Source organism: Schistocerca gregaria, chromosome 8 (genome assembly GCF_023897955.1).
Source record: "Schistocerca gregaria isolate iqSchGreg1 chromosome 8, iqSchGreg1.2, whole genome shotgun sequence".
In the NCBI taxonomy this organism is placed as follows: Eukaryota; Metazoa; Arthropoda; class Insecta; order Orthoptera; family Acrididae; genus Schistocerca; species Schistocerca gregaria.
In genome coordinates this window covers 326,830,350-326,858,092 of record NC_064927.1, presented here as the reverse complement: position 1 = coordinate 326,858,092, position 27,743 = coordinate 326,830,350, and the positions used below count along the sequence as shown (strand labels likewise).

General features: G+C 40.3%; 1 protein-coding gene across 1 annotated transcript; it reads right to left on the bottom strand.

Annotated features, from left to right (window-relative positions):
* LOC126284891 (odorant receptor Or2-like) lies at nt 1-27,743 on the bottom strand. Its single transcript, XM_049984146.1, has 5 exons — nt 26,914-27,743; nt 10,785-10,884; nt 8,569-8,670; nt 8,069-8,224; nt 1-65 (listed from the first exon to the last, which is right to left on the bottom strand). The coding sequence occupies exons 1-5, from the start codon at nt 27,741-27,743 to the stop codon at nt 9-11; spliced, it is 1,245 nt and encodes a 414-aa protein (XP_049840103.1). The 3' UTR covers nt 1-8.

Sequence of the window (27,743 nt, the reverse complement as noted above, 5' to 3'; positions counted from 1 at the left end):
TGTTGCATCTAGCGGTTATTCATTTGACTGAGTAGTGCGTAGTATGAATAAGAGGCATTCACCAGCTGAAACGGAAAGGAAATAATATTTCAATATACCAGTAATGTTACACACTATAAAACTGTTCTCTGAAACTTAAATGTAATTCAATTGGCAATCAGCTAAACGCAGCTTTATGAAGTTATTAATTATAACATACAGCCAACTAAAATTTTTAGAATATAATTATTATTTACATAAATCAACCAGAGCTATATAATTTCAGGAATTTTTTTACAATTTTATTAACCTGACTAAGTCTTAGGAATATTTCCCTAATCGCCGAATCTACATATTGCTTCTGAGACACCAACGCCTGCACTGTTGTCTCACCACTGGGAAAGTCATCAGAGATAAATCTAACCGGACAAGTTTGTGAGGCAGCGTTTGACATCACTGCTTGTGTCTATTGTCTCTTTATAAGTGCTACACAATCTCATCTACAGCAGCTACGTTTTCCCATTCAATTTGAAAACAAGTATGATTGCTTACTGTAAGTATATAGATTAATACTGAATTGGAAATAACACAAAGTTAATCTTTAAGTATTTTATAGGCGATACTAGAGTGACATTTAATCTCTGCTTAGCGCTTACATATTAGTACATACGTTTACTGTTATGATATTTGTCCATGTTGAGTGACCACATGCACTTGTAATAACAGTGAACACCTGACCACAGCAGGCAACATAGGTGATTAGGAAATAATTGATGCACATCACAACAATGAAGGCAACATCTTTCACATGAGTGCTGTGAGGCAACTAAATGGAACTCAGAAAAAACTTAAAATTCTGCGTCATATTTTTAAGCTTACTGTACATATGAGGCAGATTTCATAATGATGTAGTCTAGAAAAAGTTTGGAAACATTTATTATTACACACTAACCGATAAACGTGAGTCAGAGTGCAAGTTTTGTAAGACTTCTATGCGTAATTTTAATTTGTAAAAATGTAGTTACACAATTCTTTGCCAAAGATAATAGAGATACCCTTATGTGAAACAGGTTAAATTTATGTTAAGAGTCCGATCACGCCTAGTTTCCATGTCAGACATGTGGAATGTTTTATAGAATAAAACTGAAGTTGGTTTACAACGGAAAATCGACTGTAAAGGTTAGATAGTGTAAAACTGCAGAGAACACTCTGAAGCAATATGCAAGGGCACAGATGTGATTTACGTACAGAAGTTTACGTCGATAGTAGCACACCAATATGGACGAGAGAGTGTGTGTTATATTGACGAAGTTTGACATACATGGTGAGGATATGTGACTTGGTAGGTATTTATTCTAAGGAACAATATGTATCTTTCAAAATCAGCGTTTTCGTGTCTGATAAGAGCTTCACGTGGTCAAATAATGAAGATCAGCTTGTCAGCAGGTGAATGTCCTTGAACTATGCCTTCGTGACTGAGTTAAATAATAATCACACAAGTAATCAGATATCCAACGTAGTATTTTCACTCCTTCTCTCCCGAGTCTTTCAATACTGCAGATAATTTGGTATGTGGATTTATAAGCGGCTGTAACATCAATAAAGTTTTGCAGTAATTTAAAGGAACGATAAGCTCGTCAGCATAGCGCTGTCTTCCGAGACTTGCACACACCGTAGAGCGTCTTCAGAGATATCACATTCCATCAGCTGCATATCAACGCAAGAAAGGGCAACGAAACATTTACCTTCTACAATGCTTTCCTACTGAATACTGACGACAGTGGACACAGAGAAAGGGGGTGGGAGGAGGGACATAATACCAACTGAGCCAAAAACAAATTAAAAATAGTAACAAACGCCCTGTTCCGACCAAGTTTATGTACTGTTTAATATAGTTTGCGTCGCACTGCACACGTAAAACTGGATTAGAACTTATTTCTGATAAACACTGTTTTACTTATAGGCATAAAATGTCTCCTCTATGCGACACTTGTCGAGACTAAAGTCGATGTCTTGCCAAGAAATCCGGCTAATTGTGTCACTGTTTGATCAACTCTGGAGTTTCTACCTTTATTTTATTAGCATACCATATAGGCCGTACCACATTACATCTGTAGTTCGTATGAAGATTAGAAGAAATTTATGTAAGTACATACAGAGCTCATAGTAACTGATAAAAAATCATAACTACAATTCATGTTAACGGAAAATAGGTACAATCCTTTTATATTATTAATGAAATGCAAAACAGTACAAGTAGACGAAATTGTTATGAATTGAATCTGTAACTCTATTTCTGGACAAACTGCAGTGTCCAAAAGATGAAGCTTGAACAATACTTAGATACGACACAATCGTCTGACAGACTTTCTCCTCGGAAACATACACTAAACTATATGCGCTTATGAATCAGATTTCTGAAATTATCTCATTTTCGCTGAAATTTCGATTCTGCTTTCGGACCGATATCTCTGATATATTTATCGCTTTGCATCGTAACTGAAAGTTACATTATTTTACCGGAAATATTTTGATATGACTGGAATTTCCAATATGAGTATTCACTGTTTACCAAAAATTTGGGCAATGAAATGTCTGACCAATAATCAATTTCTATTCTCGGTATTTAGAGCAGGTCTTTGCTTATTCATTCTCGGCGGTTGGTTACAGTAAACCTTCATGCATAACTTTTGTTATGTGCTGTGAAAACGAGACAGAGGGACACATCAACAAGGGAAAAGGTGTATGGAGATGCTGCAGTACAGTTAGTCGATGGGCAAACCGGTTACGCGATGAAAGCGGGCACGGCAATATTGAGGATTGTCCTCGCAGCGGCAGGCCTCGTACAGCACATATTCCAGACAATGTGTAGAGTGTTAGCGAATTGGTGACTGCTGCCAGACGCATCACAGTGAACGAATTGTCACAATACATTGGGATAGGGGAAGGAAGTGTTTGCAGAATACTGAAAGTATTGGTGTTCAAAAAAGTTTGTGCCATGTGGGTTCCCAGGATGTTGACAGTGGCTCCCAAAGAAACAACAAAAACGGTATGCAGCGAACTTTTGGAACAATACGAGAATGGTGGAGGTGAATTTGTTGAAAGAACTGAGACAAATGATGAAACATGGCTCCATCATTTTTCACCAGAGACGAAGAGGCAATCAATGGAGTGGTATCATGCAAATTCACCCAAGAAATATAATTCATAACCACACCTTATGACCAAGGTATTTTTCGATTCAGAAGCAATCTTGCTTGTGGATATCATGCCATGTGAAAAGATCATAAATTCTGATGCATATGTGACGACTCTGAAGAAACTTCAGCTCCCCTGAGTATTGTTTGACCACATCGGCAAAAGCAGGATTTTTTGCTGTTGCACGACAATGCATGGCCCCATGTCAGTCAAAAAAAAAAAAAAAAAAGTGGAAGAGATCACAAAATTCGAATGGAACACACTGAAACACACGCCTTACAGTCCTGACCTGGCTCCATTTGATTATCATCTCTTTGGGAAACTGAAAGACTCGCTTCGTGGAACAAGGTTTGAAGATGATGACTTCCTTGTGCACGCTGCCAAACAGTGGCTCCGACAGGTTGGTCCAGAAATATACCGTGCGGGTATACAGACGCTAGTTTCAAGATGGCGTAAGGCAATTGAGGGGTATGGAATTATGTGGAGGAATGAAAATATTGTTCCTAAAGGATGTATGTTCGCACTGTAAAACTTTCAAACATGTTGAATAACAGTTGGATTAAAAAAATAGTGTACATTTCTTTTGGAGTGACCCTCGTACAAGATATTGACGTCAGTGATATATACCTTTGGCGGAACGCATGTACCTGAATTCTGATTTCCGGTCATCCCTTTGCCATCTTTCGTTTTGTTGCCATTATGATCAATGACTGACTGGACTCATGATTCCGATGCAATCACAAATTCTACACTAGACCTAAATATCTTAGAATTGTCTTGAGATAGGTATAGGGCATTTTCCTTCCAGTTCCATTAAAACTTTCTCACATTGCTCTACTTACTTGATTTTGCGTTTTTTCAGCTTTTGTTCACTGACGAGTTTTGGTTTCGTTTGATCTGTAATGAAGGTCACTTTTCTTAAACAGCAGTTGTCTGCCACGGTTATTGAGCCACGGAGGATGTTACTCAGTTTTGTTCAAGGTAACTTTACTCTTGGGTGATATCCATTGTTGTGGCACATATTTAGTCGTTGGGTTGACGTTTTCTACCCACTTTCTTAGCACATATAGCCATCGCACATTTACGCAATGGCATTGACTCGGAGGCGGAAAAAGTTCTAGCTGACAAGGGGAGCAGACGTGGTGGTACTGAGTTCCTGATCCCCAGACTTCCCACCAATCTCCTGAATTAAATTTCAAACCTGTACGCAATGTCTCCTGTCTGTGACACTGTTGATGGTGATCAGTGAGTCGAATCGGACAGTAAGCCAGGCACGCCCCTTGGTGCTATTGCAGAGGATTTCACAGAGGCGAAGCGTGGCATCCTTTATAGGATATGCTGAGAATTACGAATTTCGAAAAAGGATTTTAAAAAAATTTGAAATAGGAACACTGCAAAAGTAATTTAGTTGCATTTTTCTACTAAAATTCTAAGTAATAGAGAAATTGTTGTACATAAATCATAAAAATATTGAACAGTTACACAATAATAGAAATATAGCACATAGTAACTCACCATTAAATAATTTTTATAAATAAGTTCTATCACCGATAATACGAGATACGAAATCCAGCAGTGTGGTTGACGATTTCACAGTTCCCTTCCCTGTAGACAAAATAGCGAAGTTCGAGAGCCTGTCATATGTCACTGTGTTGCGAAGGTACGTTTTAAAAACTTCCCTCCAGTTTCTCACCGTCAAAGGAACGCTGTATTTTACGTAGTTATTCAAGTTCACGTATGGGGAAATTGTTTGGCCTACTAACACCAGAGGAATTTTTCTCACTTACAAGTTCTGTAAAATCTGTTTCATGAAAGTTCCGGAATCTAGTTTGCAAGTTTACTACTACTGTATCAATTACTTAGAATGCTACCCTTTCAATTTCTTCGTACTTGGCTCTGTTTCGTTAAAATTAATATGAGACAGTCCTAGTGAATTTACATCTTCCTTTATGCGTTTCAGACCAATTTCCTCACATCTTACTCTTTCAACAGCCTTAATGCAGTTTTCAGTTTTGAGCTAATAGCGTCTTATTACCACAGTTTTACTTGCAAGTTGTCCACCAAGATACTTGTATGTTGGAAAATCGAACTACGCAGCTGCAATAGAAAAAGAAGATTTTGATCATCCAGTATGCTATTAAGCCCAATTGCTTGATGTAAGCAATTATCATCTCAACTTTCACTGTTTATCACAACATTAAATGCTGCTCTCTGGTCTGTATAGTGAAGAATAATGGTTTGTACAGCGCATAAATGAAACTTCCACGTAGTTTCACACGGGCTTCCATATCCCTCAAAAGTTCATTTCATTTACTGGAACAGCAAAAAAGAAAAAAAAAAAAAAAAAAAAAAAAAAAAAAAAAAGTACATGAAATCATGGTAGATTTGCCCATAAAATTTTTACATGCGTAATTTTTTACAAGTGTAGAGGATATTCAACAGATGTACGTAGCAGTGCATAGACAGAACGTGAGGATATGCACGTTTCGCAGTAGAATGGACATCACGATTTTCCCTACCATTAACACTGCAGCCATCGTACGTTTGAGATACTAATTTTCTTTTATGAGTATTTAACTGAACCCCATCCTCAGTTCTTACAGGCGACTGGCGGAGGTGGTGAAGACTGCTGGCCTCGTTCGCGAGGTGGAAGTAGAGGTCGCAGTTGGCGCCATCAGTCCCACAGTTGATAGAGGTCATTTGGTTTGCAGCTGACGAACGGTCTCAAACAAAGGTTTCGTCGTTTATATGATGGTCTTACCTGTTGCTCTCTGGACGTGCGTTATCGGTTGGGGATTTGTAGGACTCCCCCTGATAGTTCAAGGGTGCCCTACAGGAAGGAAGCAGCTACTTGGGTAGCAGAGTAAATGTGGGGTGCACATGGTGGTTTTTTAGGATGGACGGTAGTCTGAGGAACTCTCATGGACACTCGTCGTTTGATACGCCTATAGGGAAATCGGACAGCGTTCAGTGTAACAAGAGTTTGACTGTAAAAATTTGTCCAATAAACTATCAAAGAATTTGTTACAAAATTCCTGAATTTACTGCCCTCCAGGGAATCTCTCAATCTCATTTTATTCTTGAGATTGAGAGCTGGCTATAGTCCGAAGTAAAAAGCTCTGAGATAGCGAGTGTTGTAATGTTTATCAGAAAGACACATTATGCGCCAAACGACGAGGAGTAGCCACTGAAGTCGACAAAAATCATCATTTATTTCCAGAATGATGTTCATACAGGAATAATGGGCAAAGTTTAAACAGATTGTAGATGGCGCTCTGGACAAGTATGCGTCTGGTGAACGGATTGAGGAGGAAAAGACCCACCGAGGTTTAATAACGAAATTCGGAAAATTCTGAGAAATAAAATGCTGTTGCACTCTAGTTTCAAAAGAGAGACGAGCAAATGACAGCCTCCGAAGATTAGTGGAACTTAGTGCGTCTGTGAAAAGATCTATGGGCGGAGCATACAACAGGTATCACAGTCGTACCTTGGCTAAAGGGGTGGCGGAGAAACCGAAAAATGCTGGTCTTATGTAAAATCTCTAATCGGGTCTATGGCTTCCATCCAGTCACTCGGTGACCAGTCTGGTTTGGCATAAGAAGATAAGAAACCGAATCCCGGCATTTTAAATTCTGCGTCTCAGAAATCGTTCACGCAGGAGAATCGTAAGAACGTACCGTCGTTTGACCATCGCACAGATTCCTGTATTGATGTCATAGTTATAAGCATCCCTGGCGTAGAGAAACACCTGAAAGAGTTGAAAAAAAGTAAGTACTAGGTCTGGATAGAATCACTGTTCGGGCCCACAAAGAATACTCTACGTCATCGCATCCTCATCGTCAGCACTTTATCGCGAATCTCTCGATCAGTGCAATGAGCCAAGCGACTGAAAAAGGTGCAGGTGGAACCTATACGTAAGAGGGCTAAATGAACGGATCCGCAGAATTACAGAGCATTTACCTTAACGTCGGACTGCTGCAGAATTCTACAGCATACTCTGAGTTCGAATATAATAAATGGTTCAAATGGCTCTCAGCACTATGGGACTGAGGTCATCAGTCCCCTAGAACCTAGAACTACTTATACCTAATTAACCTAGGGACATCACACACTTCAATGCCCGAGGCAAGATCCGAACCTGCGACTGTAGCGGACTAATCAGCATGGGTTTAGAAAGCGTAGCTCGCGCGTAACCCAGTTTGATTTTTCTTACATGATATACTGCAAACTACATATGAAAAGCAACGGGCAGATTCCAGATTTATAGATTTCCGAAAATATTCGACTCTGTACCCCACTGAAGACTGTCAATAACGGTAAGTACATATGGAATGGGCTCCGAGATATGTGACTGGCTCGAAGACTTCTTAAGTAGTAGAACCCAGTATGTTGTCCTCGACGGCGAATGTTCATCGGAGACAAGGGTAACATAAGAAGTGCCCCAGGCTAGTGTGGTAGGACCGTTGCTATTTTTTATATACATAAATGATGTGGCAGACAAATTGGACAGCAATGTGCAGCTGTTTGCTCATGATGCTCCAGAGCACAGGAAGGTGTGGAAGATAAGTGACTGAAAGTTGATACTAAATGACCTAGACAAAATTTCTATTTGGTGTGATAAATGGCAGCTGGCTCTTAATGTAGAAAACATAATTTAATGAGGCCGGCCGTTCTAGTCGCTTCAGTTCAGAACCACGTGACAGCTACGGTCGCAGGTTCGAATCCTGCCTTGGGCATGGACGTGTGTGGTGTCCCCTAGTGCTCAGAGCCATTTGAACCATTTTCACCTCAACAACAACAACGTATTGTGGACACAGCTGCTTTGTACGAAATGTCACTCTAAATAGCTAATACATATTCAAGGATACTACTAGGAATACTACGAACGTACCGAAAGAAAAGCTTCTCTGTCGATAGGATAGAGATGCCCAGCGGTGAGGACCAACGGTTTCTGGGCGCGACTGATGAGGATCCTCAGAACGCGTTTGAAACGCCCACTCGCCTCCACCCACGAACAGCTGTAAGCTGCCATCATTACAGCTTCTGCCTATAGACACGAATACGGGTACATGTATTTATTAGCGTGAACTTACATTCTTCATGGTGCAGCGAACAACAGAAATTGATTGTGTATGCAACAATGAAATATTTGACAGCTTGTAGTGCAAAGCTTCCACCATTTAATGCAGATCATAAGGTTCACTGTTCGTGTCCAATGCCATGAAATCTCATTGTAAAAGAGATAAGCCAATTTTAGTCAGGCAGGACATTTGTAAGAAATATATTCCATGCATTACGAAAAGCGAAATAAAGTTGAGCCATTAGCAAAAATAAGAAAACGCCATGCAGAAAAACATTTGTCTCGTCAGTCTTGTTTGTACTTCCACTCACCTGCATGGTTACGTTGTTTGCTGCCCAACAGTAGAGATAAACTTGCCCACAAGGAATGGGGAGAAAAGACGCACATTTCAGGACTGCGCTGAAGTCCTCACTCTGCAAAAAAGACACCGACGAGGTTTCTGAACAGGGAAATAATTTCCATTCATTAGTTAATTTTTATTACAGTCATCGTAAGATAGACAAACTAAAACGCGTATTCAAAATTAAACTGTTACTTATTGCAGAATAGATGAACACATCGAAAGCGAAAAAGTTTGGGAATACTGAAGAGGTGATATGTTAGGCATGACAAAGCTATTCACTATGTATACGCCCACAGCTCACATATGCGTTCTGACTTTTAAAATGACACTGTTAGTCGTAAATTTTACAGAGAAATAGATTTTGTCAGTTATAAGATGCATAAAATTGCTTATATCACACAGTTATTTGTGACACAAGATGACAGTAACTTTACGTAATGCATCTGTGGGTCAATTTCGCTCATTGATACAATTAATGCTATCGAAACTTGCCTTTGAACAAAAGTTGAGTTATACTGCAGTTTCCACGCCGCCACTTGCTTCTTTTTCAAAATAATTTTATGTTTAGTACTCGACAATGTTTGGAGACAAAGTAACAGAAAAAATTACCTGAACGGTAATACCAAGCGACAGGTATTACGATTATTTACCACCACTTCATTTCATTATCCATTCTAGTACAGAGTGGTCCAGAGAAACAGGAAATTTGAAGTTTTCATTACATAATTATCACTAACTGTCTCTTTACTTCTTAAAGATGACATCGGTCAGATGTACTCCCTTCAGGCATTTACATTGTAATAGCCCGTTACGGAAACTGCGCAATGTTCGGCGTAGGAATGGCTGTGAATTCGTCTTCAGTCTTCTGTTTCAGTTAACGGATAGCCGCAGGTTATGCAGTGGACATTATTATTAAGATGTCTCCAAAGGATGAAATGACATAAACTAATACAGTGGATCACGTAGACCAATTCCAAAGCATTGGCGAACACCTTCCATCGACTGCCGAGCAGTATGTGACGTGGCTCCATGGTACTGAAATAACATATTTTCGATGTTTGGATCACGCAGTAGAGGTTTTTAGAAGCTATCCTAGCACATCAATATACCGAGAAGATGTTACTGTTGTTGAAATGTCATTTTCACGCTCGAAAAGTACGGACCAATGACACCATGAAATACTACAGAATACCATAGTCTAACCCTAGCGCTATGTAATGGACGCTCTTGAAAATCACAAGAACTCTCCTGTGCGCAATAACGGAAGTGTGCTTCTCAGCGTATCGTTAAGGTGGAAGTGGGCTTCGTTTGATAGTCATATGTAGTTAAAGAAATTGCGGTCCGCAATGGATTTAGTTATAACTCGTTAGCTAAATTCCCTACGCAAAACAAGTCTCGGGATTTATTTTCTGCGTTATGTAACTTATAGCGTCGAAATACTAAAGCGTGGCCATTGCCGACATAGTGTAGCTGAGGCGGAATAAGGGGAACCAGCCCGCATTATCCAAGGCAGATGGAAAATCGCCTAAAAACCATCTACAGGCTGGCCGGCTCACCGGACCTCGACACTAATCCGCCGAGCGGATTCGTGCCGGGGACCAGGCGCTCCTTCCTGCCCGGAAAGCCATGGGTTAGACCGCACGGCCAACCGGGCGGACTGTTTATAATAAGTACACATCTGATTCGAACAACTGCAAACATTACAGCGCTGAAAACATTTAACTTCCGTAATTTCCCGTTTCTCTACGCCTCCCTGTATTGATTATTATTATTATTATTATTATTATTATTATTATTTTATTATTATTATTATATCTTAAGTACTGCACAAAGGCAGCTTAGTATTCATTAAAATATTTTAACTGACCAGGAGAAAACGGAATGAAATATGCACGTTGATTCGAAGCCGCAACTTCTCGCACTGTTGTACTATCGTTTAGGTTGAAAGCAGGAACAATATTTAGGTCAGTTGGCTACAGTTGCCTGTTACAAATAAATTTTGTGAGAGACTAATCAACAAAACTGCTTTACATGCTTTATCTTTGATTCATTTACAACGATAGACCAGATCTAGACTGCCTCGCGCTACCAGGTCCGTTGATGTATTCATACACTGTTGTCTCTACACACTGATATACTACCAAACATCATTCTTTCAATTATTATGGAACCTAAACTACTTACATATGTTGCCTGAAATAATCCAAAACATATGACAAGAACGGCGGAAGTAAACTGCGTCATAGCGATGGGGCTCATCGTGTCCTGCAAATGTGCCACGAAGCTGAAAGAAAAATTGCGGTTTTTATAGTGTTGTGCGAGATGGTACCAGTTATTTATGAATTTAGTGAACACGTTTATGAGAACACAAACAGACAATACATATCATCAGTGAGGTTACAACAAGAGTAGTTTCTGCGATATGTACGATATTGCAGTGCCTGTGTTATTCTGTTTACGATCCAAAATTCCTCTGGACATGCATGCATGTCCAAACGAACTTTTCATCGCAGTCAGGTTAACACAGGCACTGCAATATCGCATTTATCTGAAGATACCGAGCAAGTGACGTTCGAGTACAACGTCTGACCTACACGGCAGTAAAACATAATGGATGTATCAGTATATGTCGTAGACGCATGGTTGACATGTATATATCTCTCATTAGACTGCCAACGACATACGGGGTTCCAAACTAGTTATACGCATGTGGAACATATGTGCATCATTTGATCATCAAACAGAACCAAGTTCAGCCTGTCATAGCAATGTGCCACGCAAATGCAAATTGACATCAGTAACGACATCCGTATAAAGATTTTCGCTGAGGCACTCACCTCACCACATAACTACACAAGAATTGCAGATATTCGAAAAACCCTTTCATTCCGAATCTTGGAACCTGCCATCACAGCTATAATGAAGACACAACCGACCACACACATTATTTCTTTTAGGAAGCTAACTATCAATGGCAAGTTAAAACCCTCACAGCAGTAATGTCGCTGAGCTCCTGTGAGCTAGTCGTATGATGTCGCCTACCACCTGGCTACAATGGGGAAACCTACAAAATACCGAGAACAAACAAACGTGAAATCCCATTACACTGAGGGGACGATTTTCAAATCAAACTGATTTTTCTTGCAGCGACTTTGGAACGTTACAGCAGCTACTACATTTCGGTAGCCTCCAGAAAGATCGTTGGAACATAGCAAACAGCTGAAATTATCCAGATATTCCTAATAACAAATCCTTGCATCCATGTATGAACTGTCGTAGGTGACTATTATAGTCGATCTGTTGCACGAACCTCAGCCCAGACTGTCAAAAAGTTTATTTGCCCCACGACAGTGACTTATAATGGGTTTATTCCCACTCCGCAAAAACGGCTAGTTTTCTAAATGGGACGAAATTAATCAGTGTACGCATTCAGATACATGGACAACATCCCAGATTACATTTACGACGGGAACAGCAGCCGATCACTATCAACAACTAATACCGGTACATCCACAAATTAACATACCGAACCTGTGACGTTATGGGTTAAAGGCCAGGGAGAGATGAAGAACGATAAACTAAAGACCGCAAACGATAAAGCAACGACAATACATATTCAGATAGTCCAAGATACATTACCAGGCAATGCGACATTGCAGAGACTTCATATTTTGTAGTCATGTTTCACAGCCGGAAGTTCCTTAGAATTTCGTAACAGAGGACTTGAAGCATGTCTTCAAAGTGTCATGGGAATAGGCATGAATGAACCAAGAAAATATGTCGTCTTAGTGGTAAATCATTAACTCAGAATCACACTTTTTAGGTTGAAAGGGAAAGGGTACTCGGTGCAGTTACTATAGTTGACAATCAATATGAACAGGTGCAACGAATTGGGAATAAGTAGGCTCTTAGTCGCCCCGACGATCAATCACGGAAACCATTCACCAATTTTAAAAATTTTGGAGTGCACGCCTTAAGCATTATCATGTGTAATGACCGCATAAAAGTAGCTGCATGGAGGGCAGATGACAGACTGAAACGCATTGAGAACGTCTTAAGGAAAGGCAGTTCAACTCCGACAGATATACCTTACAAAACTTACATTTCACTGTTTCTTGAGTATGCATCGTCAGTTTGAGACCGTCACCTGGTAGGATTGGCCTATAAGAAAGATAATAGCCAAAGAGGGATTGCGTAATTCGTCACAGATTCAGTAAGAAAGCGCGGCATCAGCTGCAGACGTTAGGCTACAGGAGTTGTAAATACAGAGATATTTACTGTTAAAATTCTGAGAGTGTACGGTACAATCATACATTACAAGCAAGTCACAAAGTAAGCACTACTTGTAAGGTGTCAGGCAAATCCAACACCTTCCATGAAAACCCTGACATGATAAGCAAATCCAGTAGTACGTCACATAGCTCCGAATAAGTCGTGACATTAAATTAACCAAAGTAATACGAGTAACGAGTGAGCAAATGGAATACCACAGACTAACAAAAGAATGCCTAAATGCATGTCGTACCTTCCCACCGTGAGACCGACGCAGTTCCGAGGGGAGAAACGAGGACAGAATCCGAGAGCAGAACCGTGTTAAGCTAGAAGGCCCTACGATAAGGGACGGACTGGACACCCACGTCGCCAGCTAACCACTAGGGCACACCACCCACACGTTTTAGCGTGAGACTGTTTTGCGTCTCTATTACGTCAAGGACCACCCCCTCCCCCCCCCCCCCCCAGCCCATCTTAAAAGCTAGAGCCCTCCAGAAAAACAGTATAGATCTTACGATAACACAAAAAGGACGACACCAGCTGCAGGTTTTAGCGTGAGACTTTTTCGCGTCTCTGTTACGTTGCAAACGTTAAAAATAAAAGTATAACGTTTCTCATTGGATACACAGAATTTTTGTAGGCGGAGCTTAAGGTTGACACAACCAGATACTTTTTTTTAAGCCAATTTCGGTAAATTGTAGTAAGGAGAGGTTAGGAAAGAGTTAGTTCCGAGATGGCGAGCTGGATGGCTGCTGCGCCAGCCGTCACCCCCCTGACGATCACTGACAAGGTAATGAACGCACGCGATGCCGCATAACAGCGTATAAAGCTTCACTCAGAACTGCAGAAGTCTCATCTGTTACACCTCCTTTTTGCGTAATACTAGTGTCGATCGTCAATTAAAGCTCATGGTGTTCACATTTGCCACTTGAAGTAAAAATCTGAAACACGATGATTTTTCTGTTATATAGCTATTGAGAAGCCACATCAGCCACTATAATTTACGACAAGTTAGATAAGTAATTAAAGATAATTGAAGACCATTTTGATAGTTTGCTCTTTTCTGAAACTTAATTTAAATCTAGATTATAGATGTGATATGGCATAGGTCATCCCTCGATTCATTGTAGAACTTGGAAACCCATTCAGGGAATATTCGTTCATATTTTTGTTGAACGCAGTTGGTTTTTACCATCCTCTATTAAAACACTTCCTTTTATCAATAGTGCAATTCATAAACGATGTTTTGGCAGTAGAATAAAATTTTCAATGGTAAACTTAACTGCTTTTTCGACGTTATTTTACCAGCCAACTAAAAATAGGAACGCCTGGAACCCCTTCCACTAAATTTAGTTAGTATTAAGATTCTTTTACATGGAATGCAGTGGAGCTGACGCTGAAATCGTTAAGTATTGGTTGTATCATCGCTAGTCTCACTGAACTCTTCTAAATTCTACATGTCATGTGTGGTCTGGCATCTCCTTACCAGCAACAGGTCCCAGGTTCAAACTAGTCAATTCCCTAAAAACACACTCAGAGCGTCGTTGCGCGAAAGTAGTAGGGAGACACGATATAGAACAAACAGACACCACCATGAATGTTTACAAAAAGGCGACCCTGTCAGGATGGTAAAATACCACGATTGAAGGTGGACCAAATGCCTAACTAGGTCAGAAGGACAGAAAAATGTCTTGCTGAAAAATTTTTGTAAAAAAAATATGTAAAAAAAAATTTTGGAATTTTTTTTTTCTTAAAGTTATACATAGTCGTAAACAGTAGCTGCGGCGATAGATAGTAAAAGTATTCAACAAATAGTGAGACATTGTAGCAGTGGCAATAGCATAATTAAGTTACTAATTTTAATATTGTTAGAATTAAGTTTTCTCTCCAATGCAAGCGCACAGGTGGTGGACATATCGTTGACAAGTTGATTCTGTCCCATCAAGTAAGTGAATGGATTGTCAGTCTTGGTAGTGTCCAGTTGTGTGAAAAAAATGTTTATGAAACGCGTGAGATCGTATGAGCGCCTGCTGACGCGAAGTAGGGCGCGTGAATTGCTTTTAAAACAGAAAATAAGGAATTCGGAAAGATTAGCAATGGCAGATCGAGACCTTGACCGATTTGAGGTACAGACCCAGCATGAAAATGGACAGAGAATAGAGGACAGTACTACAGGCGATGCAGTATCGCGAGAAATAGGACATATAACGCACCATAACGAGGATAATGTACGTCAGGGCATAGAAAACGTAAGTCAGTGTATGACAGAGAAGCAGGAAAGTAGAGAGAGAGTAGAAGAGGATACTAACTTGCGTCTTGAATACGTAGAACCCATAGTACAAGTAATTAGAGCTCCCTCACCACAGAGTACAAGGAATGCGAGCAGAAACGTGTCACAGCATAGGTCAATGCAATCGGTTGCGAATCAACAGTTGGGCGAAAGCACAGAACGTAGGACGTCGGAATAAAACGCAATAGGACCCATCAATCTGGCAGAATTATTACAACAAATTACGGAAACCATGACAAGGCAGAATAAAGAAATTGCGAACCAAATTAAAATTCAGAATTCAGAACCCACGAGACAAATGCATGAGATTAAAGAACAAAACAAAAAAAATCAATTACACCTAAGTCATATTGAAGACGAGGCAAAAGAATCTCGAGAAGTAATAGGAAACTTAATAACAGGTCACAATCAATTGAGAACAGACATCGACAAGGTACAAGCGGACGTAAAAACATTGCGTAATGACATTCAGAACGAGATCAAAACATTACGTAACAACACCCAGGGAGAAGTCAAGAAAGTAGAGAAACAGATAAACGAAATTACTAGACAAGCAGCAGATACTGAACGTGAAATTTTTGAAAACAGTGTGTTACACAAACGTATGACAAAAGCAGCGCTGAAAAGATATAATAATCTCATAGTCAAAATAGAAGCGCAAACGAAGCAACAATTTCAGAAATTGGGAACAGAGTTGTTGCAAACCATTGACGAGCGTAGTGAACAGGATCGAACAAGCACAGAGTCTGTAACAGCACCGGAAAAACAAGCAATTAACGAAGATATTACGCATTTGCGATTCCAATCACAGGCAGAAAGTAACATACGTGAAATCAGACAGCCTGCACCGCAACAAACACGTTTCGAAATTCTTGATGAACAAACGTCATCACAAACACATGCGGAACCACAAATGTATGTTTCAAGACAGTCTGGATCGTGAAATGAAGCAGCAAGGTTAGCCAGACAAGATACCGAACCAATACGTGACAATGGAAAGCCAGGACGCGAAGAGTACAGTGCAATGCATTCAACTACACGTTCACAACGTATGGAAGAAAATTATTGCGTACCACTCCAACGATACTATGCAAGGGTAGGCGAAAGTTACAGTGGACAATATCCAATGGATTTACCGCAACCGGAAAGAATGACGGGAGAAATGATCAGAAACAAAAATGGCGAAGAAACGCGAATTTCATTTGGAACTATGACGAAGTACGACAACGATCATTTCCTCACAGTCAGAAGATTTCAACACTTTCGAGAAGGAAACTCATTACATCCAGGAACTTTTATTGATCAATTCCGAGTAGGATTACCAGAACACTGGACGCTAGCACACAAATTAGACTTAATATGCACACACATGTCAGGAACAGTCGCAGAAATCATGCAAAATTTTGCAACGACATGTCGATCGTACGAAGATTTCAGAGAGAAGTTTTTCTCACGATATTGGTCCAGCGAAGCACAGGACTGAAGTACGAAATATTACAGAACCCATATTTTGAAAATTCAGGAGAGAAGAGTTCCGTGAAATTTTTCGAAGTAATGGCAAACAAAAATCAATGCTTAGATGTACCATACAGTGATGGAGAGTTGATTAAATTATGCACGATGAAGCTACCATTCAAATACCAGCAATCATTAGTAGGTCGCGGAGGCAATGACGTCGAAGCATTTAAAGGTATTCTAAGGGAACTAGAGTTCATATTTTCGGAAGACGACGCACGAAAAAGACGAAGCGCACGTGAAAACGAAAGGAAAAAGCAGTGGAATCCACAAGACACAGTACGAAGAAACAATAATTACGAACCACGTGATAACTTCGCTCCAAGAAACGACAATAGATTTCAACAAAGAACCAGTCATGGATTTAGAAGAAATTATGGCAATAACTATAATTCACCCAGGAACGGCAACAACTATTACAGAGGGAATAACGACAACTGGAACGGGTACTGGAGAACCAATAGACCGACAAATTATCAACAAAGAACCACTATCAACAAGCTGAACAAGAAAAGCGAATACAGATAGAAGACGTGGAGGTAAGACCACCAAACCACAATAAACGTTCGAGTTGACAGCTAAGCGCCCATGCCAAAGAAAATGACGCACCGACCCAGGACAAGTGCAGCACCTTGAACAGAGAAGTAAAAATCTTATCACGTGAAGAGAAGAAGGAAGAAACAAATCCGCAGGGACCAGATGAAAACGAAGACAAGAAAATAACAATATCGTGTGGGAACGAAATTAATTGGGAGAATACTGACGAGGAAGATGAATTACCAGATGCAAGCACGACGAATGTAGGAGGAAAGGACGAAGTAATGAGTATTTCAGAGCTATTCGAGATGGAAACCAGGGAAAGCGAATTCAATGGGGATAATGCACAGTCGACAGAAGTTGAAAATAAGTTACGAAAGGGCACACAACCCAATGTATATAATGAAGGAAGTTATGAAATGATAATTAGAGCATTTAGATGCGATTATGTGGAAGTAGGGACGAAGAAGGAGAAGATAGACGAGGATGAGGAAAAAGTAGTGGTTGTAGAAGAAAGTGTAAATGAACGAAGAAATAGAGAAGAGGAAATAAAAGAGAGAGAAGTAGTAATCGAAGCTTATCGTACAGAAAGTTCGAATTCACAAGGGAAATTCCTAAAAAGACTCATGTATGATTCAGTGGAGGATTCGTTGATGCAAGAAGAAGAAGAACAGAACCAACCCTTCCAAATTCAACCAGTTGTGAAGGCCATGGTAAAGCATATCCCAGTCAATATTGTAATTGATAGCGGAAGTGAACTGACTGCGATCTCAGAAAGTTTATTCATGCTGTGTAATGCCAATGAGGAATTGCCAGTTCTGAAAACACGTAGGATTAAAGTAAGAGGTCCTATTAGAAACAATGCTGCGGAAGTTACGAGACAAACAAGTTGAACTATTTCGTGCCAAGGTCAAAAGATCGAAGCCAACTTCTTGATTATCCCTAAACTACCTGTAGATTTGATTATAGGTGCAGATTTTTAAAATAAGGAACGAGCGATAATAGATATGTGGAAAGGTAGCGTAACATTCGGGAATGTCACACTTCTCTTTGAGCAAAAGCTAAAATTAGAAGAAATACCAGCTATAAACAAACAATTAAGAATGACGCAAGATAAAGAGGATGAAGAATTAGAATGGTATGCACAAACCGGGGAATCGCCTCAACTCATGTTAGAAGTCCATAAAGAAATCGACGAAAAATTGCAAGAAGTTCAAGTTATTTCGGAACACAGTAAAAGAGAATTAGAGGGTATTTTACAAGATAAAGCAGAGGTATTTTTACCAAAGACTGGCAGTAATAAACACTTTCAGTACAAGTTTGAAGATTAATTTTATTACTCGTAAATAATCAGCACAATATTTCAAGATTATGTTGCAGATAAGATCGTCAGAAGAAAGAAGGATGAAGAGAGAGGAAGTTGGGAAAAAGAAAGTAGTTTCAATAATAACACCAATAGTACCATAGATTAAGATGAAGGGATAAAGGGTAGATAGTCTAACAGAATGAAATACTAAAATGCTATACACCACGACACTACACAAAAATAGAAAAAATCTAATTTGAGGATTCTTGAGTACACGTTAAGACTCCAAATATCTTAGAATTCTAACATGGAAAGGGCGCCGAAATTTGTAAAGCTTTTTAAGAAGGCGTAAAAGAAGTAGATACTAGACATGTGTTAGATGATTATAAGAAAACTCTTTGAAAGAACCATTGTAAAAACTCCAGCAAGGAAGAGATGCAATGACCCACAAGTTGCAACGCGTGAAGTATCAAGAAAGAAAAGGACGTAATTAGCAAGACACAAGGACAGCGAGACCAACAGAAGGCCCTTGTAGCTGAAATGGGCTGCTGTATATCTGCCAAGCGGAACCATAGAGTGCCTGAGCCCTGTAGCGACGGGACGCCGAACGACGGGACGCCGAACGTCAGAAGAGTGCACGGACAGACAAACAGACAACCGACTTTCGCCGCTCGTAAACCTCGGGGGCCCCCGACTCATCGGAGCGAACAAAATATGGCCCGACGAGAAGACCACTTGGTCAAGCCACCACTGGCTAAAAATATATGTAAAAGTCACACTACTGCTATTAAACAGCACGCTGATGCACGAAACTGAACAAAACTTCCACAAAATATAAATGACATGGCCAAACAATTTATCAAACTGTTACTAGGAGGAGAACTTCAAAGCGACTAGTTATCAATAAATATTTCCATATCCTGCCCAGAGAAGAACCAAGAAGCAAGTAAGAAGCAGAGAAAAAGCAACAAGAACAGAAGTTGAAGATTCGCTAGATTGAGACCAAGAAAGAAGATGGGTGAAGAATAGACGACATACCTTCCCAAATCCCTATGCTATTGTAAACTAGTCGTCGATGAAGTATTACAACGAAAAACGACCGCATTCAGCGACACATAACGATGGCTTTTACGCATACAAAGCCAGTAAACCACGAGATTCTGCACTCACAGCTCCATTCCATTATGGGACCTCCACAACAGCAACACACACTTGCAAAGCCAACAAGGAACGACGAACGAAGCTGTACATCAAATACTTGCTCACATCCATCTCGCTCAAGTCCATCACCTTCATGCAAAAACATTCGCCAACCTCGTGCTTAAACATTCATAGGATTGTGTGAATGTGTGAAACCAAATTATGTGATGTAGCAATTGTGCAAAAGAAACGTGTGAAAAACTAAATAAGTTAAGCGTACCAGGCAGCTAATAAACTACAAAATAACAGTCATTCACTATAGACTTAATTAAAAAATTGACTATCGATAAAAATAAGTCATTAGTTCTGAAATGGACAGTATATAAGGAAACAATATGTCAATTATTTTCTCGTCATAAAAATAAAAGAATAACTATATTTTACTTATTTTCTCGTTATAAAAAGAGGAATAAAAAATTATCTTGTTGGAAGTTTCCCCTTTTTTAACATTTGTACCATTTATTAGGATAATATCTCAATACTTGTGTATGTATATTTCTTTGTCAAAGCAATTCTTGGAAATAATTCTTATTTGTTAGTGTATCAATGTTGAAATGAGTGTCTAGAAACAAAAACATTTTACTTGTACATCACATTTAGATAATGTGCTAGGAATAGATTTTACTTAATTACTACATTTATAAAAAACAATATCTCTAAGAAAATCGATGTGAAAGACTCCTCACTTTCGATAACAAACTTCTTAAAAAGCAAACTTCACACTTAAATAAAGAAAGAAAATAATTAAAAATTAATAATAGCATAAAAATATTCTTCTCTTGTCATTTTTAATTATAATGTGGAAGAATATAAAAATATAAATTAGTAACACAAACTAGCATAGAACAGAATAATGTGGCTGAACAGTACGCAACCAAATTTAGATGAATTAGAAAACTTTTGACTGCCTTAGACAACGATTCAATCATTACCTAAATTCAGTGCAAAAATTAAGTTCGAAGGGTGGTGATATGTAAGGTGTCAGGCAAATCCAACACCTTCCATGAAAACCCTGATATGATAAGCAAATCCAGTAGTATGTCACATAGCTCCGAATAAATCGTGACATTAAATTAACAAAGTAATACGAGTAACGAGTGAGCAAAAGGAATACCATAGACTAACACAAGAATGCCTAAAGGCGTAGTTGCGATAAAGTGGTACGGAGACACGATATAGAACAGACACCACCATGAATGTTTAGATACTGTAAAACCAGACAAATTCGAGCTGATACGTAAGTATTGCCTACATTTATTCTTCCGAATCATTAATCACGAATGAAACACAAGATGCTAAGAGAAAGAGATACACAAAGTTCCCCAGCCACACAACCTGCAACAGTTGTGGACCAAGACGTATCTCTGTCTACTTTCGACGGGGGTAGGTGATTTTCCCTTTATCCAATACTTATCTTCTGAAAGATCTGATCAGATCCAGTATTTCATGAACGAAGTGAACTATTCAAGTTATTTCAAGTTATACCTGCAGAATTCTGCAGTCGGCAAGTAAACAATCGGTCCATGTAAAAACTAACCCATCTTCGTGGACGAGGTATCTAATACACGTTTGTGTGGTGGCACTCTACTCGGGGATAAGCCGGTTCGAATGCTGGCACTGGAGAAATTTTGACTGCCAATAGTTGGCTGGCAAGGGAAGGAGTGGTGGTGGCGCAATATTCCTGACGACCAGAGTTTGCACCAATGTCCTGGTTTAAATACCAAACCTCTGCGCATGTGACACTGTTGATGATGATAGATCCGTCGGATGGGGGACGTTAAATTTTGCAGCCCTATTGATACTATTCGCGAGAAGTAGGCTGTGTACCGGCACGAAGTATCACCCTCTTATAATCATCATCATCATCATTATGCAATAGAAACGTTGTACCACACTTCACACATACACATACACACAAAGAGTTGGCACTGTTGGAATTGAATGTCTGCATATAACCACGCCTAGGAAGAGGAAAAGACCTAAAATTAATTCCAACAGGTTGGAACAACTGCCCATACATACAGCCGATCCTTGGAACATATTTACATAGTCTTCACGCCTGACAGAGTTGTTAACATAGGTCGATCTGTTCGTGGCCCTAGCTGGTTACCCATCTCATATGATCTGCCAGTGTGCGATTACTTTTTGTGGGGAGCGCTTAATTCAAAGGTGTACCGGAACTACCTGCATAGCCTTCAAGAACTGCGGCAGAACATTTAGGGTGAGACTGCAGCAATTCCAGCAGTACGATCGATCCGCCTTCAGTAACTTGCTGACCAGGGGTCAAAAGTATCAAGAGATGAATGCTGGCCACTTTCAACGTCAAATTAATGAAGTTAGTACAATATTTCCTCTCCTGCGCTGTTTCTTTATACCCCCGAAACTCAGTTCTCCAGGACACTTTTATTGGCCCCAACCTGTATTACTAATAGGATAATGGAGCATGTTGCAAATAAATAAATATACGAAGACTTTAGGTTAACAGCTTATGACTGCACTATGGTGTGTTTTTCGCGAGCCTCAAAGACAACGCAAAGACTACCAACGAATTTGCATTGGAATGAAATTTATGCCGTGACTAAACAGGTTGTTTTGGAAAAAAGTATCACGTATGTCTACAGTATGTAGTATTGGTCAAAACTACAAGAAAAATTCCTATAATGATATGTCAGAATAACATTACCTAGTGAGATATGGGCCATTATGACGTACGAGTAGTGTTACGTAAAAGTAGGCACAATAGGTATTGCAGCATGTTGTTACCTCGTATCCTGACAGATGTCTCAGCCCTTCTTCTCAGTGAATCAAGCACGCTTTCAAATACACCTTATTCCATTCGGAATGCAACACATGCACTGGCTTCACACACTCATGTAACATATGAGCGTGGTCAACGGTTTGGACGTACACTGATGCCTTTAAATGTATCCATAGACAAATATTGCACGGATTCAGGTCCGGTGAACGTGAGGACCACGCTACCGCATCCCCTGGACCAATTCACCGCCGATGAAACGTTGTGGTGAGGTAATTTCACATGCTCCGTAGAAAATTGGATGGCGTCACACTGTGCATTAATCACAGTCGTTATATTGAAGCAAGAGTAACTTTCTCCGATAGCACTGGTAATTCAACATGCTAAAATCTGTGATAAAATTCACCTGTTAATCTAGTAAAGTGTATGGTCCTGTCACCGATAATTGCTGTGCACACATTGATACTGAAGCGATCCTGATACCTCACCGCCATGTCTGTTACGGCACTTGTTTATTATAGTAATTTACCACGCCACCCCACGTGAATCCTATCCCATACTATTCATTAAACACGTCAGCTAAAACGGTCCACACCTCTAAAGGTATAGGTTCCGGAAATTTAATTATAGGAACTTTTCTTCTAATTTTGACCAACACTGTCTCTTGTACGCATATGAGACAGGTTTTTTAAACGCCTAAGTTTAAAACGTGACTATCATTAGTCCTCACATATATTTTGCGTGTCTTAGGACGAACAATGTTTTTCAGTTATTTTGAGCTTATTCAGAAAAGCACTGAAAATCACCAGAGTTGTTCACTTGTTTTGGTATTTACTATAAAGTACATCTTGCTTTTCAGCATTGCTAGCGCCTACTGTCGGGTCGATTGTTGGATATCGTAATTCAATGTTCTGTTCAAGAATTGTTTGCAACATTAAAGCACATATGTGTACACAGTCATCTAAGGTTTCACACCACTTAGTTACCAGTAATCCCGCAAAAAGGTTAAAATAAACATTAGCCTTCATGGGGGTCCGTAAAAATTTTTCCAGTAATGGACGAGACTGGAAACGTCCTAGATTTTTTATTAATTGTTCCGTGAGTTTGAAAACGTTTCTTTCCCCCAAGAACTAAAATGACAAGATATACATCAAACTTGATATACGTCAAAAGATTAATAGTTATCTATTTATAAGGTTCAGTACTTCGGTTCACCTGCTTGTGTCACCGACCGGTTCTAGGCGCTACAGTACGGAACCGCGCGACTGCTACGGTTGCATGGATGTGTGTGATGTCCTTAGGTTAGTTAGGTTTAAGTAGTTCTAAGTTCTAGGGGACTGATGACCTTAGAAGTTAAGTCCCATAGTGCTCAGAGCCATTTGAAACATTTTGAACTTCGGTCCCTTACGGTAAACATTTTTCAAAGGCATATCCAAAGTAAACCTTTTCATGTTATTGACATGAATGTGGTGCGATATTTTTGATGCAAATACGATTAAATCCTGGATATCCAACAAATTACGAAATAAATCTCAGAAGATAATTTATTCGTACTTCCACGAGGATTGGTTGAAATTGGCTGTCAGACTGACTGAAACAATCAAACTGGACATCAACAGAAATATCACATTAATATCCCTCGTAATGGAGGAACAAAGGATAAAAAAGCTTATTCGAGTTTGATGTCTTCGATAACACTTTGTATGCGTATAAAATTTCACATTGGTTCACGTTTATATGTTTATTGAATTACTTTTAAGATTTTTATTTTTTACCATCAATTGACATATGTGAAGTGAACAAAATGTGTTTGATACCTACACTTTTACGTTTGATTTGGTAAAATGCAGCTGTGGCCCGATAAACAACTAATGGAAAGAGGAACTCTTTCCGAAACTATTCTGAACTCGCCCGGTAGAATCGAGTTTTAGCGGCGTACGACTGCGCCGGCGATAAACGTCTCCTTCGTTTGCCACATTATTGTGCAATATACCAACTGGTAAGCAGAATTCGTAGTTCTGTGAGTGCGTATTTTGCTCTGTTGAACCCTTAGATATTGAGAAGTATCCCAATTCTGGAGAGCAAATGAATTTTACCGTAAAATTTCACACTTTTTCCTCTATTCTAACACAGCAAATGTATTTTCCTTGTTTCGAATAATGCGTTTGGGACCAAATATAGATCAAGACATCTACAATGTAGCGTGATTGTGTTCTTCCTAGTGTACTAGGGTAGCTCTGCCGTGTAAAACTGAACGGGGAACCAGCAAACCAGAATAGGCTTTATGAAGTGCTGTTGTTATTCCGTTGTGTATCAAGAGGGGATGGGGGGTGTCTTTCTGGAATTCGGAACTGACATACAGTGAGGAACAAAAGTCATGGGATACCTTTTAATATCTTGTCGGACCACCATTTGCCCAAGACAGTGCAGCAACTCGAGATGATATAGACTCCACAACACGTTTTAAGCTACCAGCAGAATTAGGGAGCCATGCTGCCTGTAAAGCCCTTCATAATTTTGAAAGTGTTTGAGGTGCAAGATTTTGAGCACGAAGTGACTTCGATTACGTCGCATTAATGTTGGATGGGATTCACGTCGAGCTATCTGGGCGGCCATATCAAACGCTCGAATTGTCCAGAAAATTCTTCAAACCAGTATAGAACTATTGTGGCCCGGTGACATGGAGCATTGTCGTCCTTCAAAATTCTATCGTTTTGGAATTTGAGGAACATGAACGGCAGCAAATTGTCTACAAGTAGCGGAACATATTCCAATCAATGAGCGACCGACCTTCCTTTCTTAAGTATTTCATGAGTTTCTTAAATTCCCCAGTCAAATGTCGGGACAGTTCATTTGAAGAGACATTTGAAGGGATACAATACAAACTTGTGGACCATCCCTGGCGGCCGTTGTGACCGAGCGGTTCTAGGCACTTCAGTCCGAAACCGCACTGCTGCTACTGTAAGTAGGCTGCTAGGTATTCATGGTGGTAACGCAATGTAGCGCTCTGTATGAAAATCACTGGCTGTGCTGTGTGCAGTCTGTAGCTGGTTGGCATTGTTGTAATATTCGCTATTGTAGTGTTGGGCAGTTGGATCTGAACACCGCGTAGCGTTGCGCAGTTGGAGGTGAGCCGCCAACAGTGGTGGATGTGGGGAGAGAGATGGCAGAATTTTTGAGAGCGGATGATCTGGACGTGTGTCGAGCAGAGACAGAAAATTTGTGAGACTGGATGGCATGAACGGATGTATACATTATATTACGACTTGTGAAAACTATTAAGGTAAATATATTGTTTGTTCTGTATCAAAATATTTCATTTGCTAACTATGCCTATCAGTAGTTAGTGACTTCAGTAGTTAGAATTTTAGTGACTTCAGTAGTTAGAATCTGTTACTTACCCGGCAGTATTGGTGCTCGCTGTATTGCAGTAGTTTGAGTAAGGAAGATTTTTGTGAGGTAAGTGATTCATGAAAGGTATAGGTTATTGTTACTCAGGGCCATTGTTTTGTAGGGATTATTGAAAGTCAAATTGCGTTGCGCTAAAAATACTGTGTGTCAGCTTAGTGTTGATCAGAATAAGTAAATACAGTAATGTCTGACTACCTTCAGTTTTACTCAGCTGTTTGAAAAGCAAATAATGTAAGAGGTTTATCAGCACAGTCATTCATTAATTTTTCTAAGGGGACGTTTCACTACGGTCGCAGGTTCGCATCCTGCGTCTGGGATGGATGTGTGTGATGTTCTTAGGTTAGTTAGGTTTACGTAGTTTTAAGTCTAGGGGACTGATGACCTCAGATGTTAAGTCCCATAGGGCTTAGAGCCATTTGAAGCATACGGTCCATGCCTAATTACTCCAAAGTAAACGGGCCCGTAAACCATTCTCTGTCTTCTTCACTTGCTTTGAAGGTCATACGCAGATTCGTACACCTTTGTCGAGACTCAAAATAAATAATCATAGCCGGCCGCTGTGAATGAGCGTTTGTAATCGTTTCAGTCCGGAACCGCGCTGTTGCTACGGTCTCGGGTTCTGCCTTGGGCATGGATGTGTGAGATGTCGCTAGGTTTAAGTAGTTATAAGTCTAGGGGACTGGTAACCTCAGATGTTAAGCCCCATATTGCTTAGAGCCATTTGAACCATTTTAAATAATGATATACCAATTTAAACGCTCAGTTTATAAGTGACTGGGTGCTACAGTGAATAATGTCTCGTTTATTATCACCAAAATCTATGCACTTGGTGAGTTGAGGCGGGGCTAGGGTTAGGGGGGGGGGGGGGGGAATAGGGTAATGTTCTAACCGAAACGAAACATACATAAGTTATACACATCCTGCATCCCAACAATGATAAAAATGTAGCTCCCAGTACTCTTGATAGCGTCAACTAGAGTACTGCATGTTTCCACGATGCAAACTACTACGCGCTGCCATTACGTACCTGAGAATTTTTTGGTGACTCTCGATGCAGAGGCGGATATCTTTGTACATGGTATCTGCGTGTTTCGCCGTTGAACTCTTTTTGTAGCCCTCGGCTTTCTCCTTCATCGGCGTGCTGGCTTCGACTCTGATCCCCATAATACGTTCTGCGACGATCTCTAACTGCGCGGCCAACAGAATCATGACCGATGCGAAGAGGCAGTCCATGCCGAAGCTGATCTGTGTCATCCACAAACCTGCAGCGCACTGGGCGATGTATGAGAGTTCGTAGTTTCCAGTATTGTTGTCCCACACGTGTTGAGCGAAGGGCAAGCGCTGCTCTTCGGAATGCGAGACCAGCGGCATGGGGAACCATATGAAGCACTGTGAGAACATGAAGAGCAACATGCCCAGCGTGAGGCGAAAAGCGTGCCTCTCCGAGCCGCGCAGGATGTTCCAGAGAACAGATTCCCGGCAGCAGAACTCGCTCTGTAGCGACATCAACGCGTCCACCCGTCGCACCAGAGAGTAGTACAGGCGCCTGTCCCACAGGAAGAAACCCATTTTAACGAGACCGTTGCAGTTGGTGGAAGTAGCCATGAGCACCAGAGTCGTCTGCTCCATATCTCCCCACGTGAAGTACGCAGCCAGTGCACCTTCCAGTACGTTCCAGACGCCCAGAGAGAAGCCGTAGGCAGTGTAGATGTGGAACATCCGCGATTCATAAAGGGGCCACAGACCGAAGAACCACAGGTGGCGGATGTTAAATCTGAGAACGGACTCACCGCTCTCGGTCCAAGCTACAGTTCTTTCCATGTTCTCTGGCCTTATTTGTTGCATGTCTTGCTTCAT

Coding starts and splice junctions, on each gene's coding strand:
- LOC126284891 (XM_049984146.1), bottom strand. CDS start 27,743: ATGAAGCAAGACATGCAACAAATAAGGCCAGAGAACATGGAAAGAACT. Junction 8,671..10,784: donor GATTATTTCAGGCAACATAT/GTAAGTAGTTTA, acceptor TCTTTTTTGCAG/AGTGAGGACTTCAGCGCAGT. Junction 8,225..8,568: donor CAAACAACGTAACCATGCAG/GTGAGTGGAAGT, acceptor TCGTGTCTATAG/GCAGAAGCTGTAATGATGGC.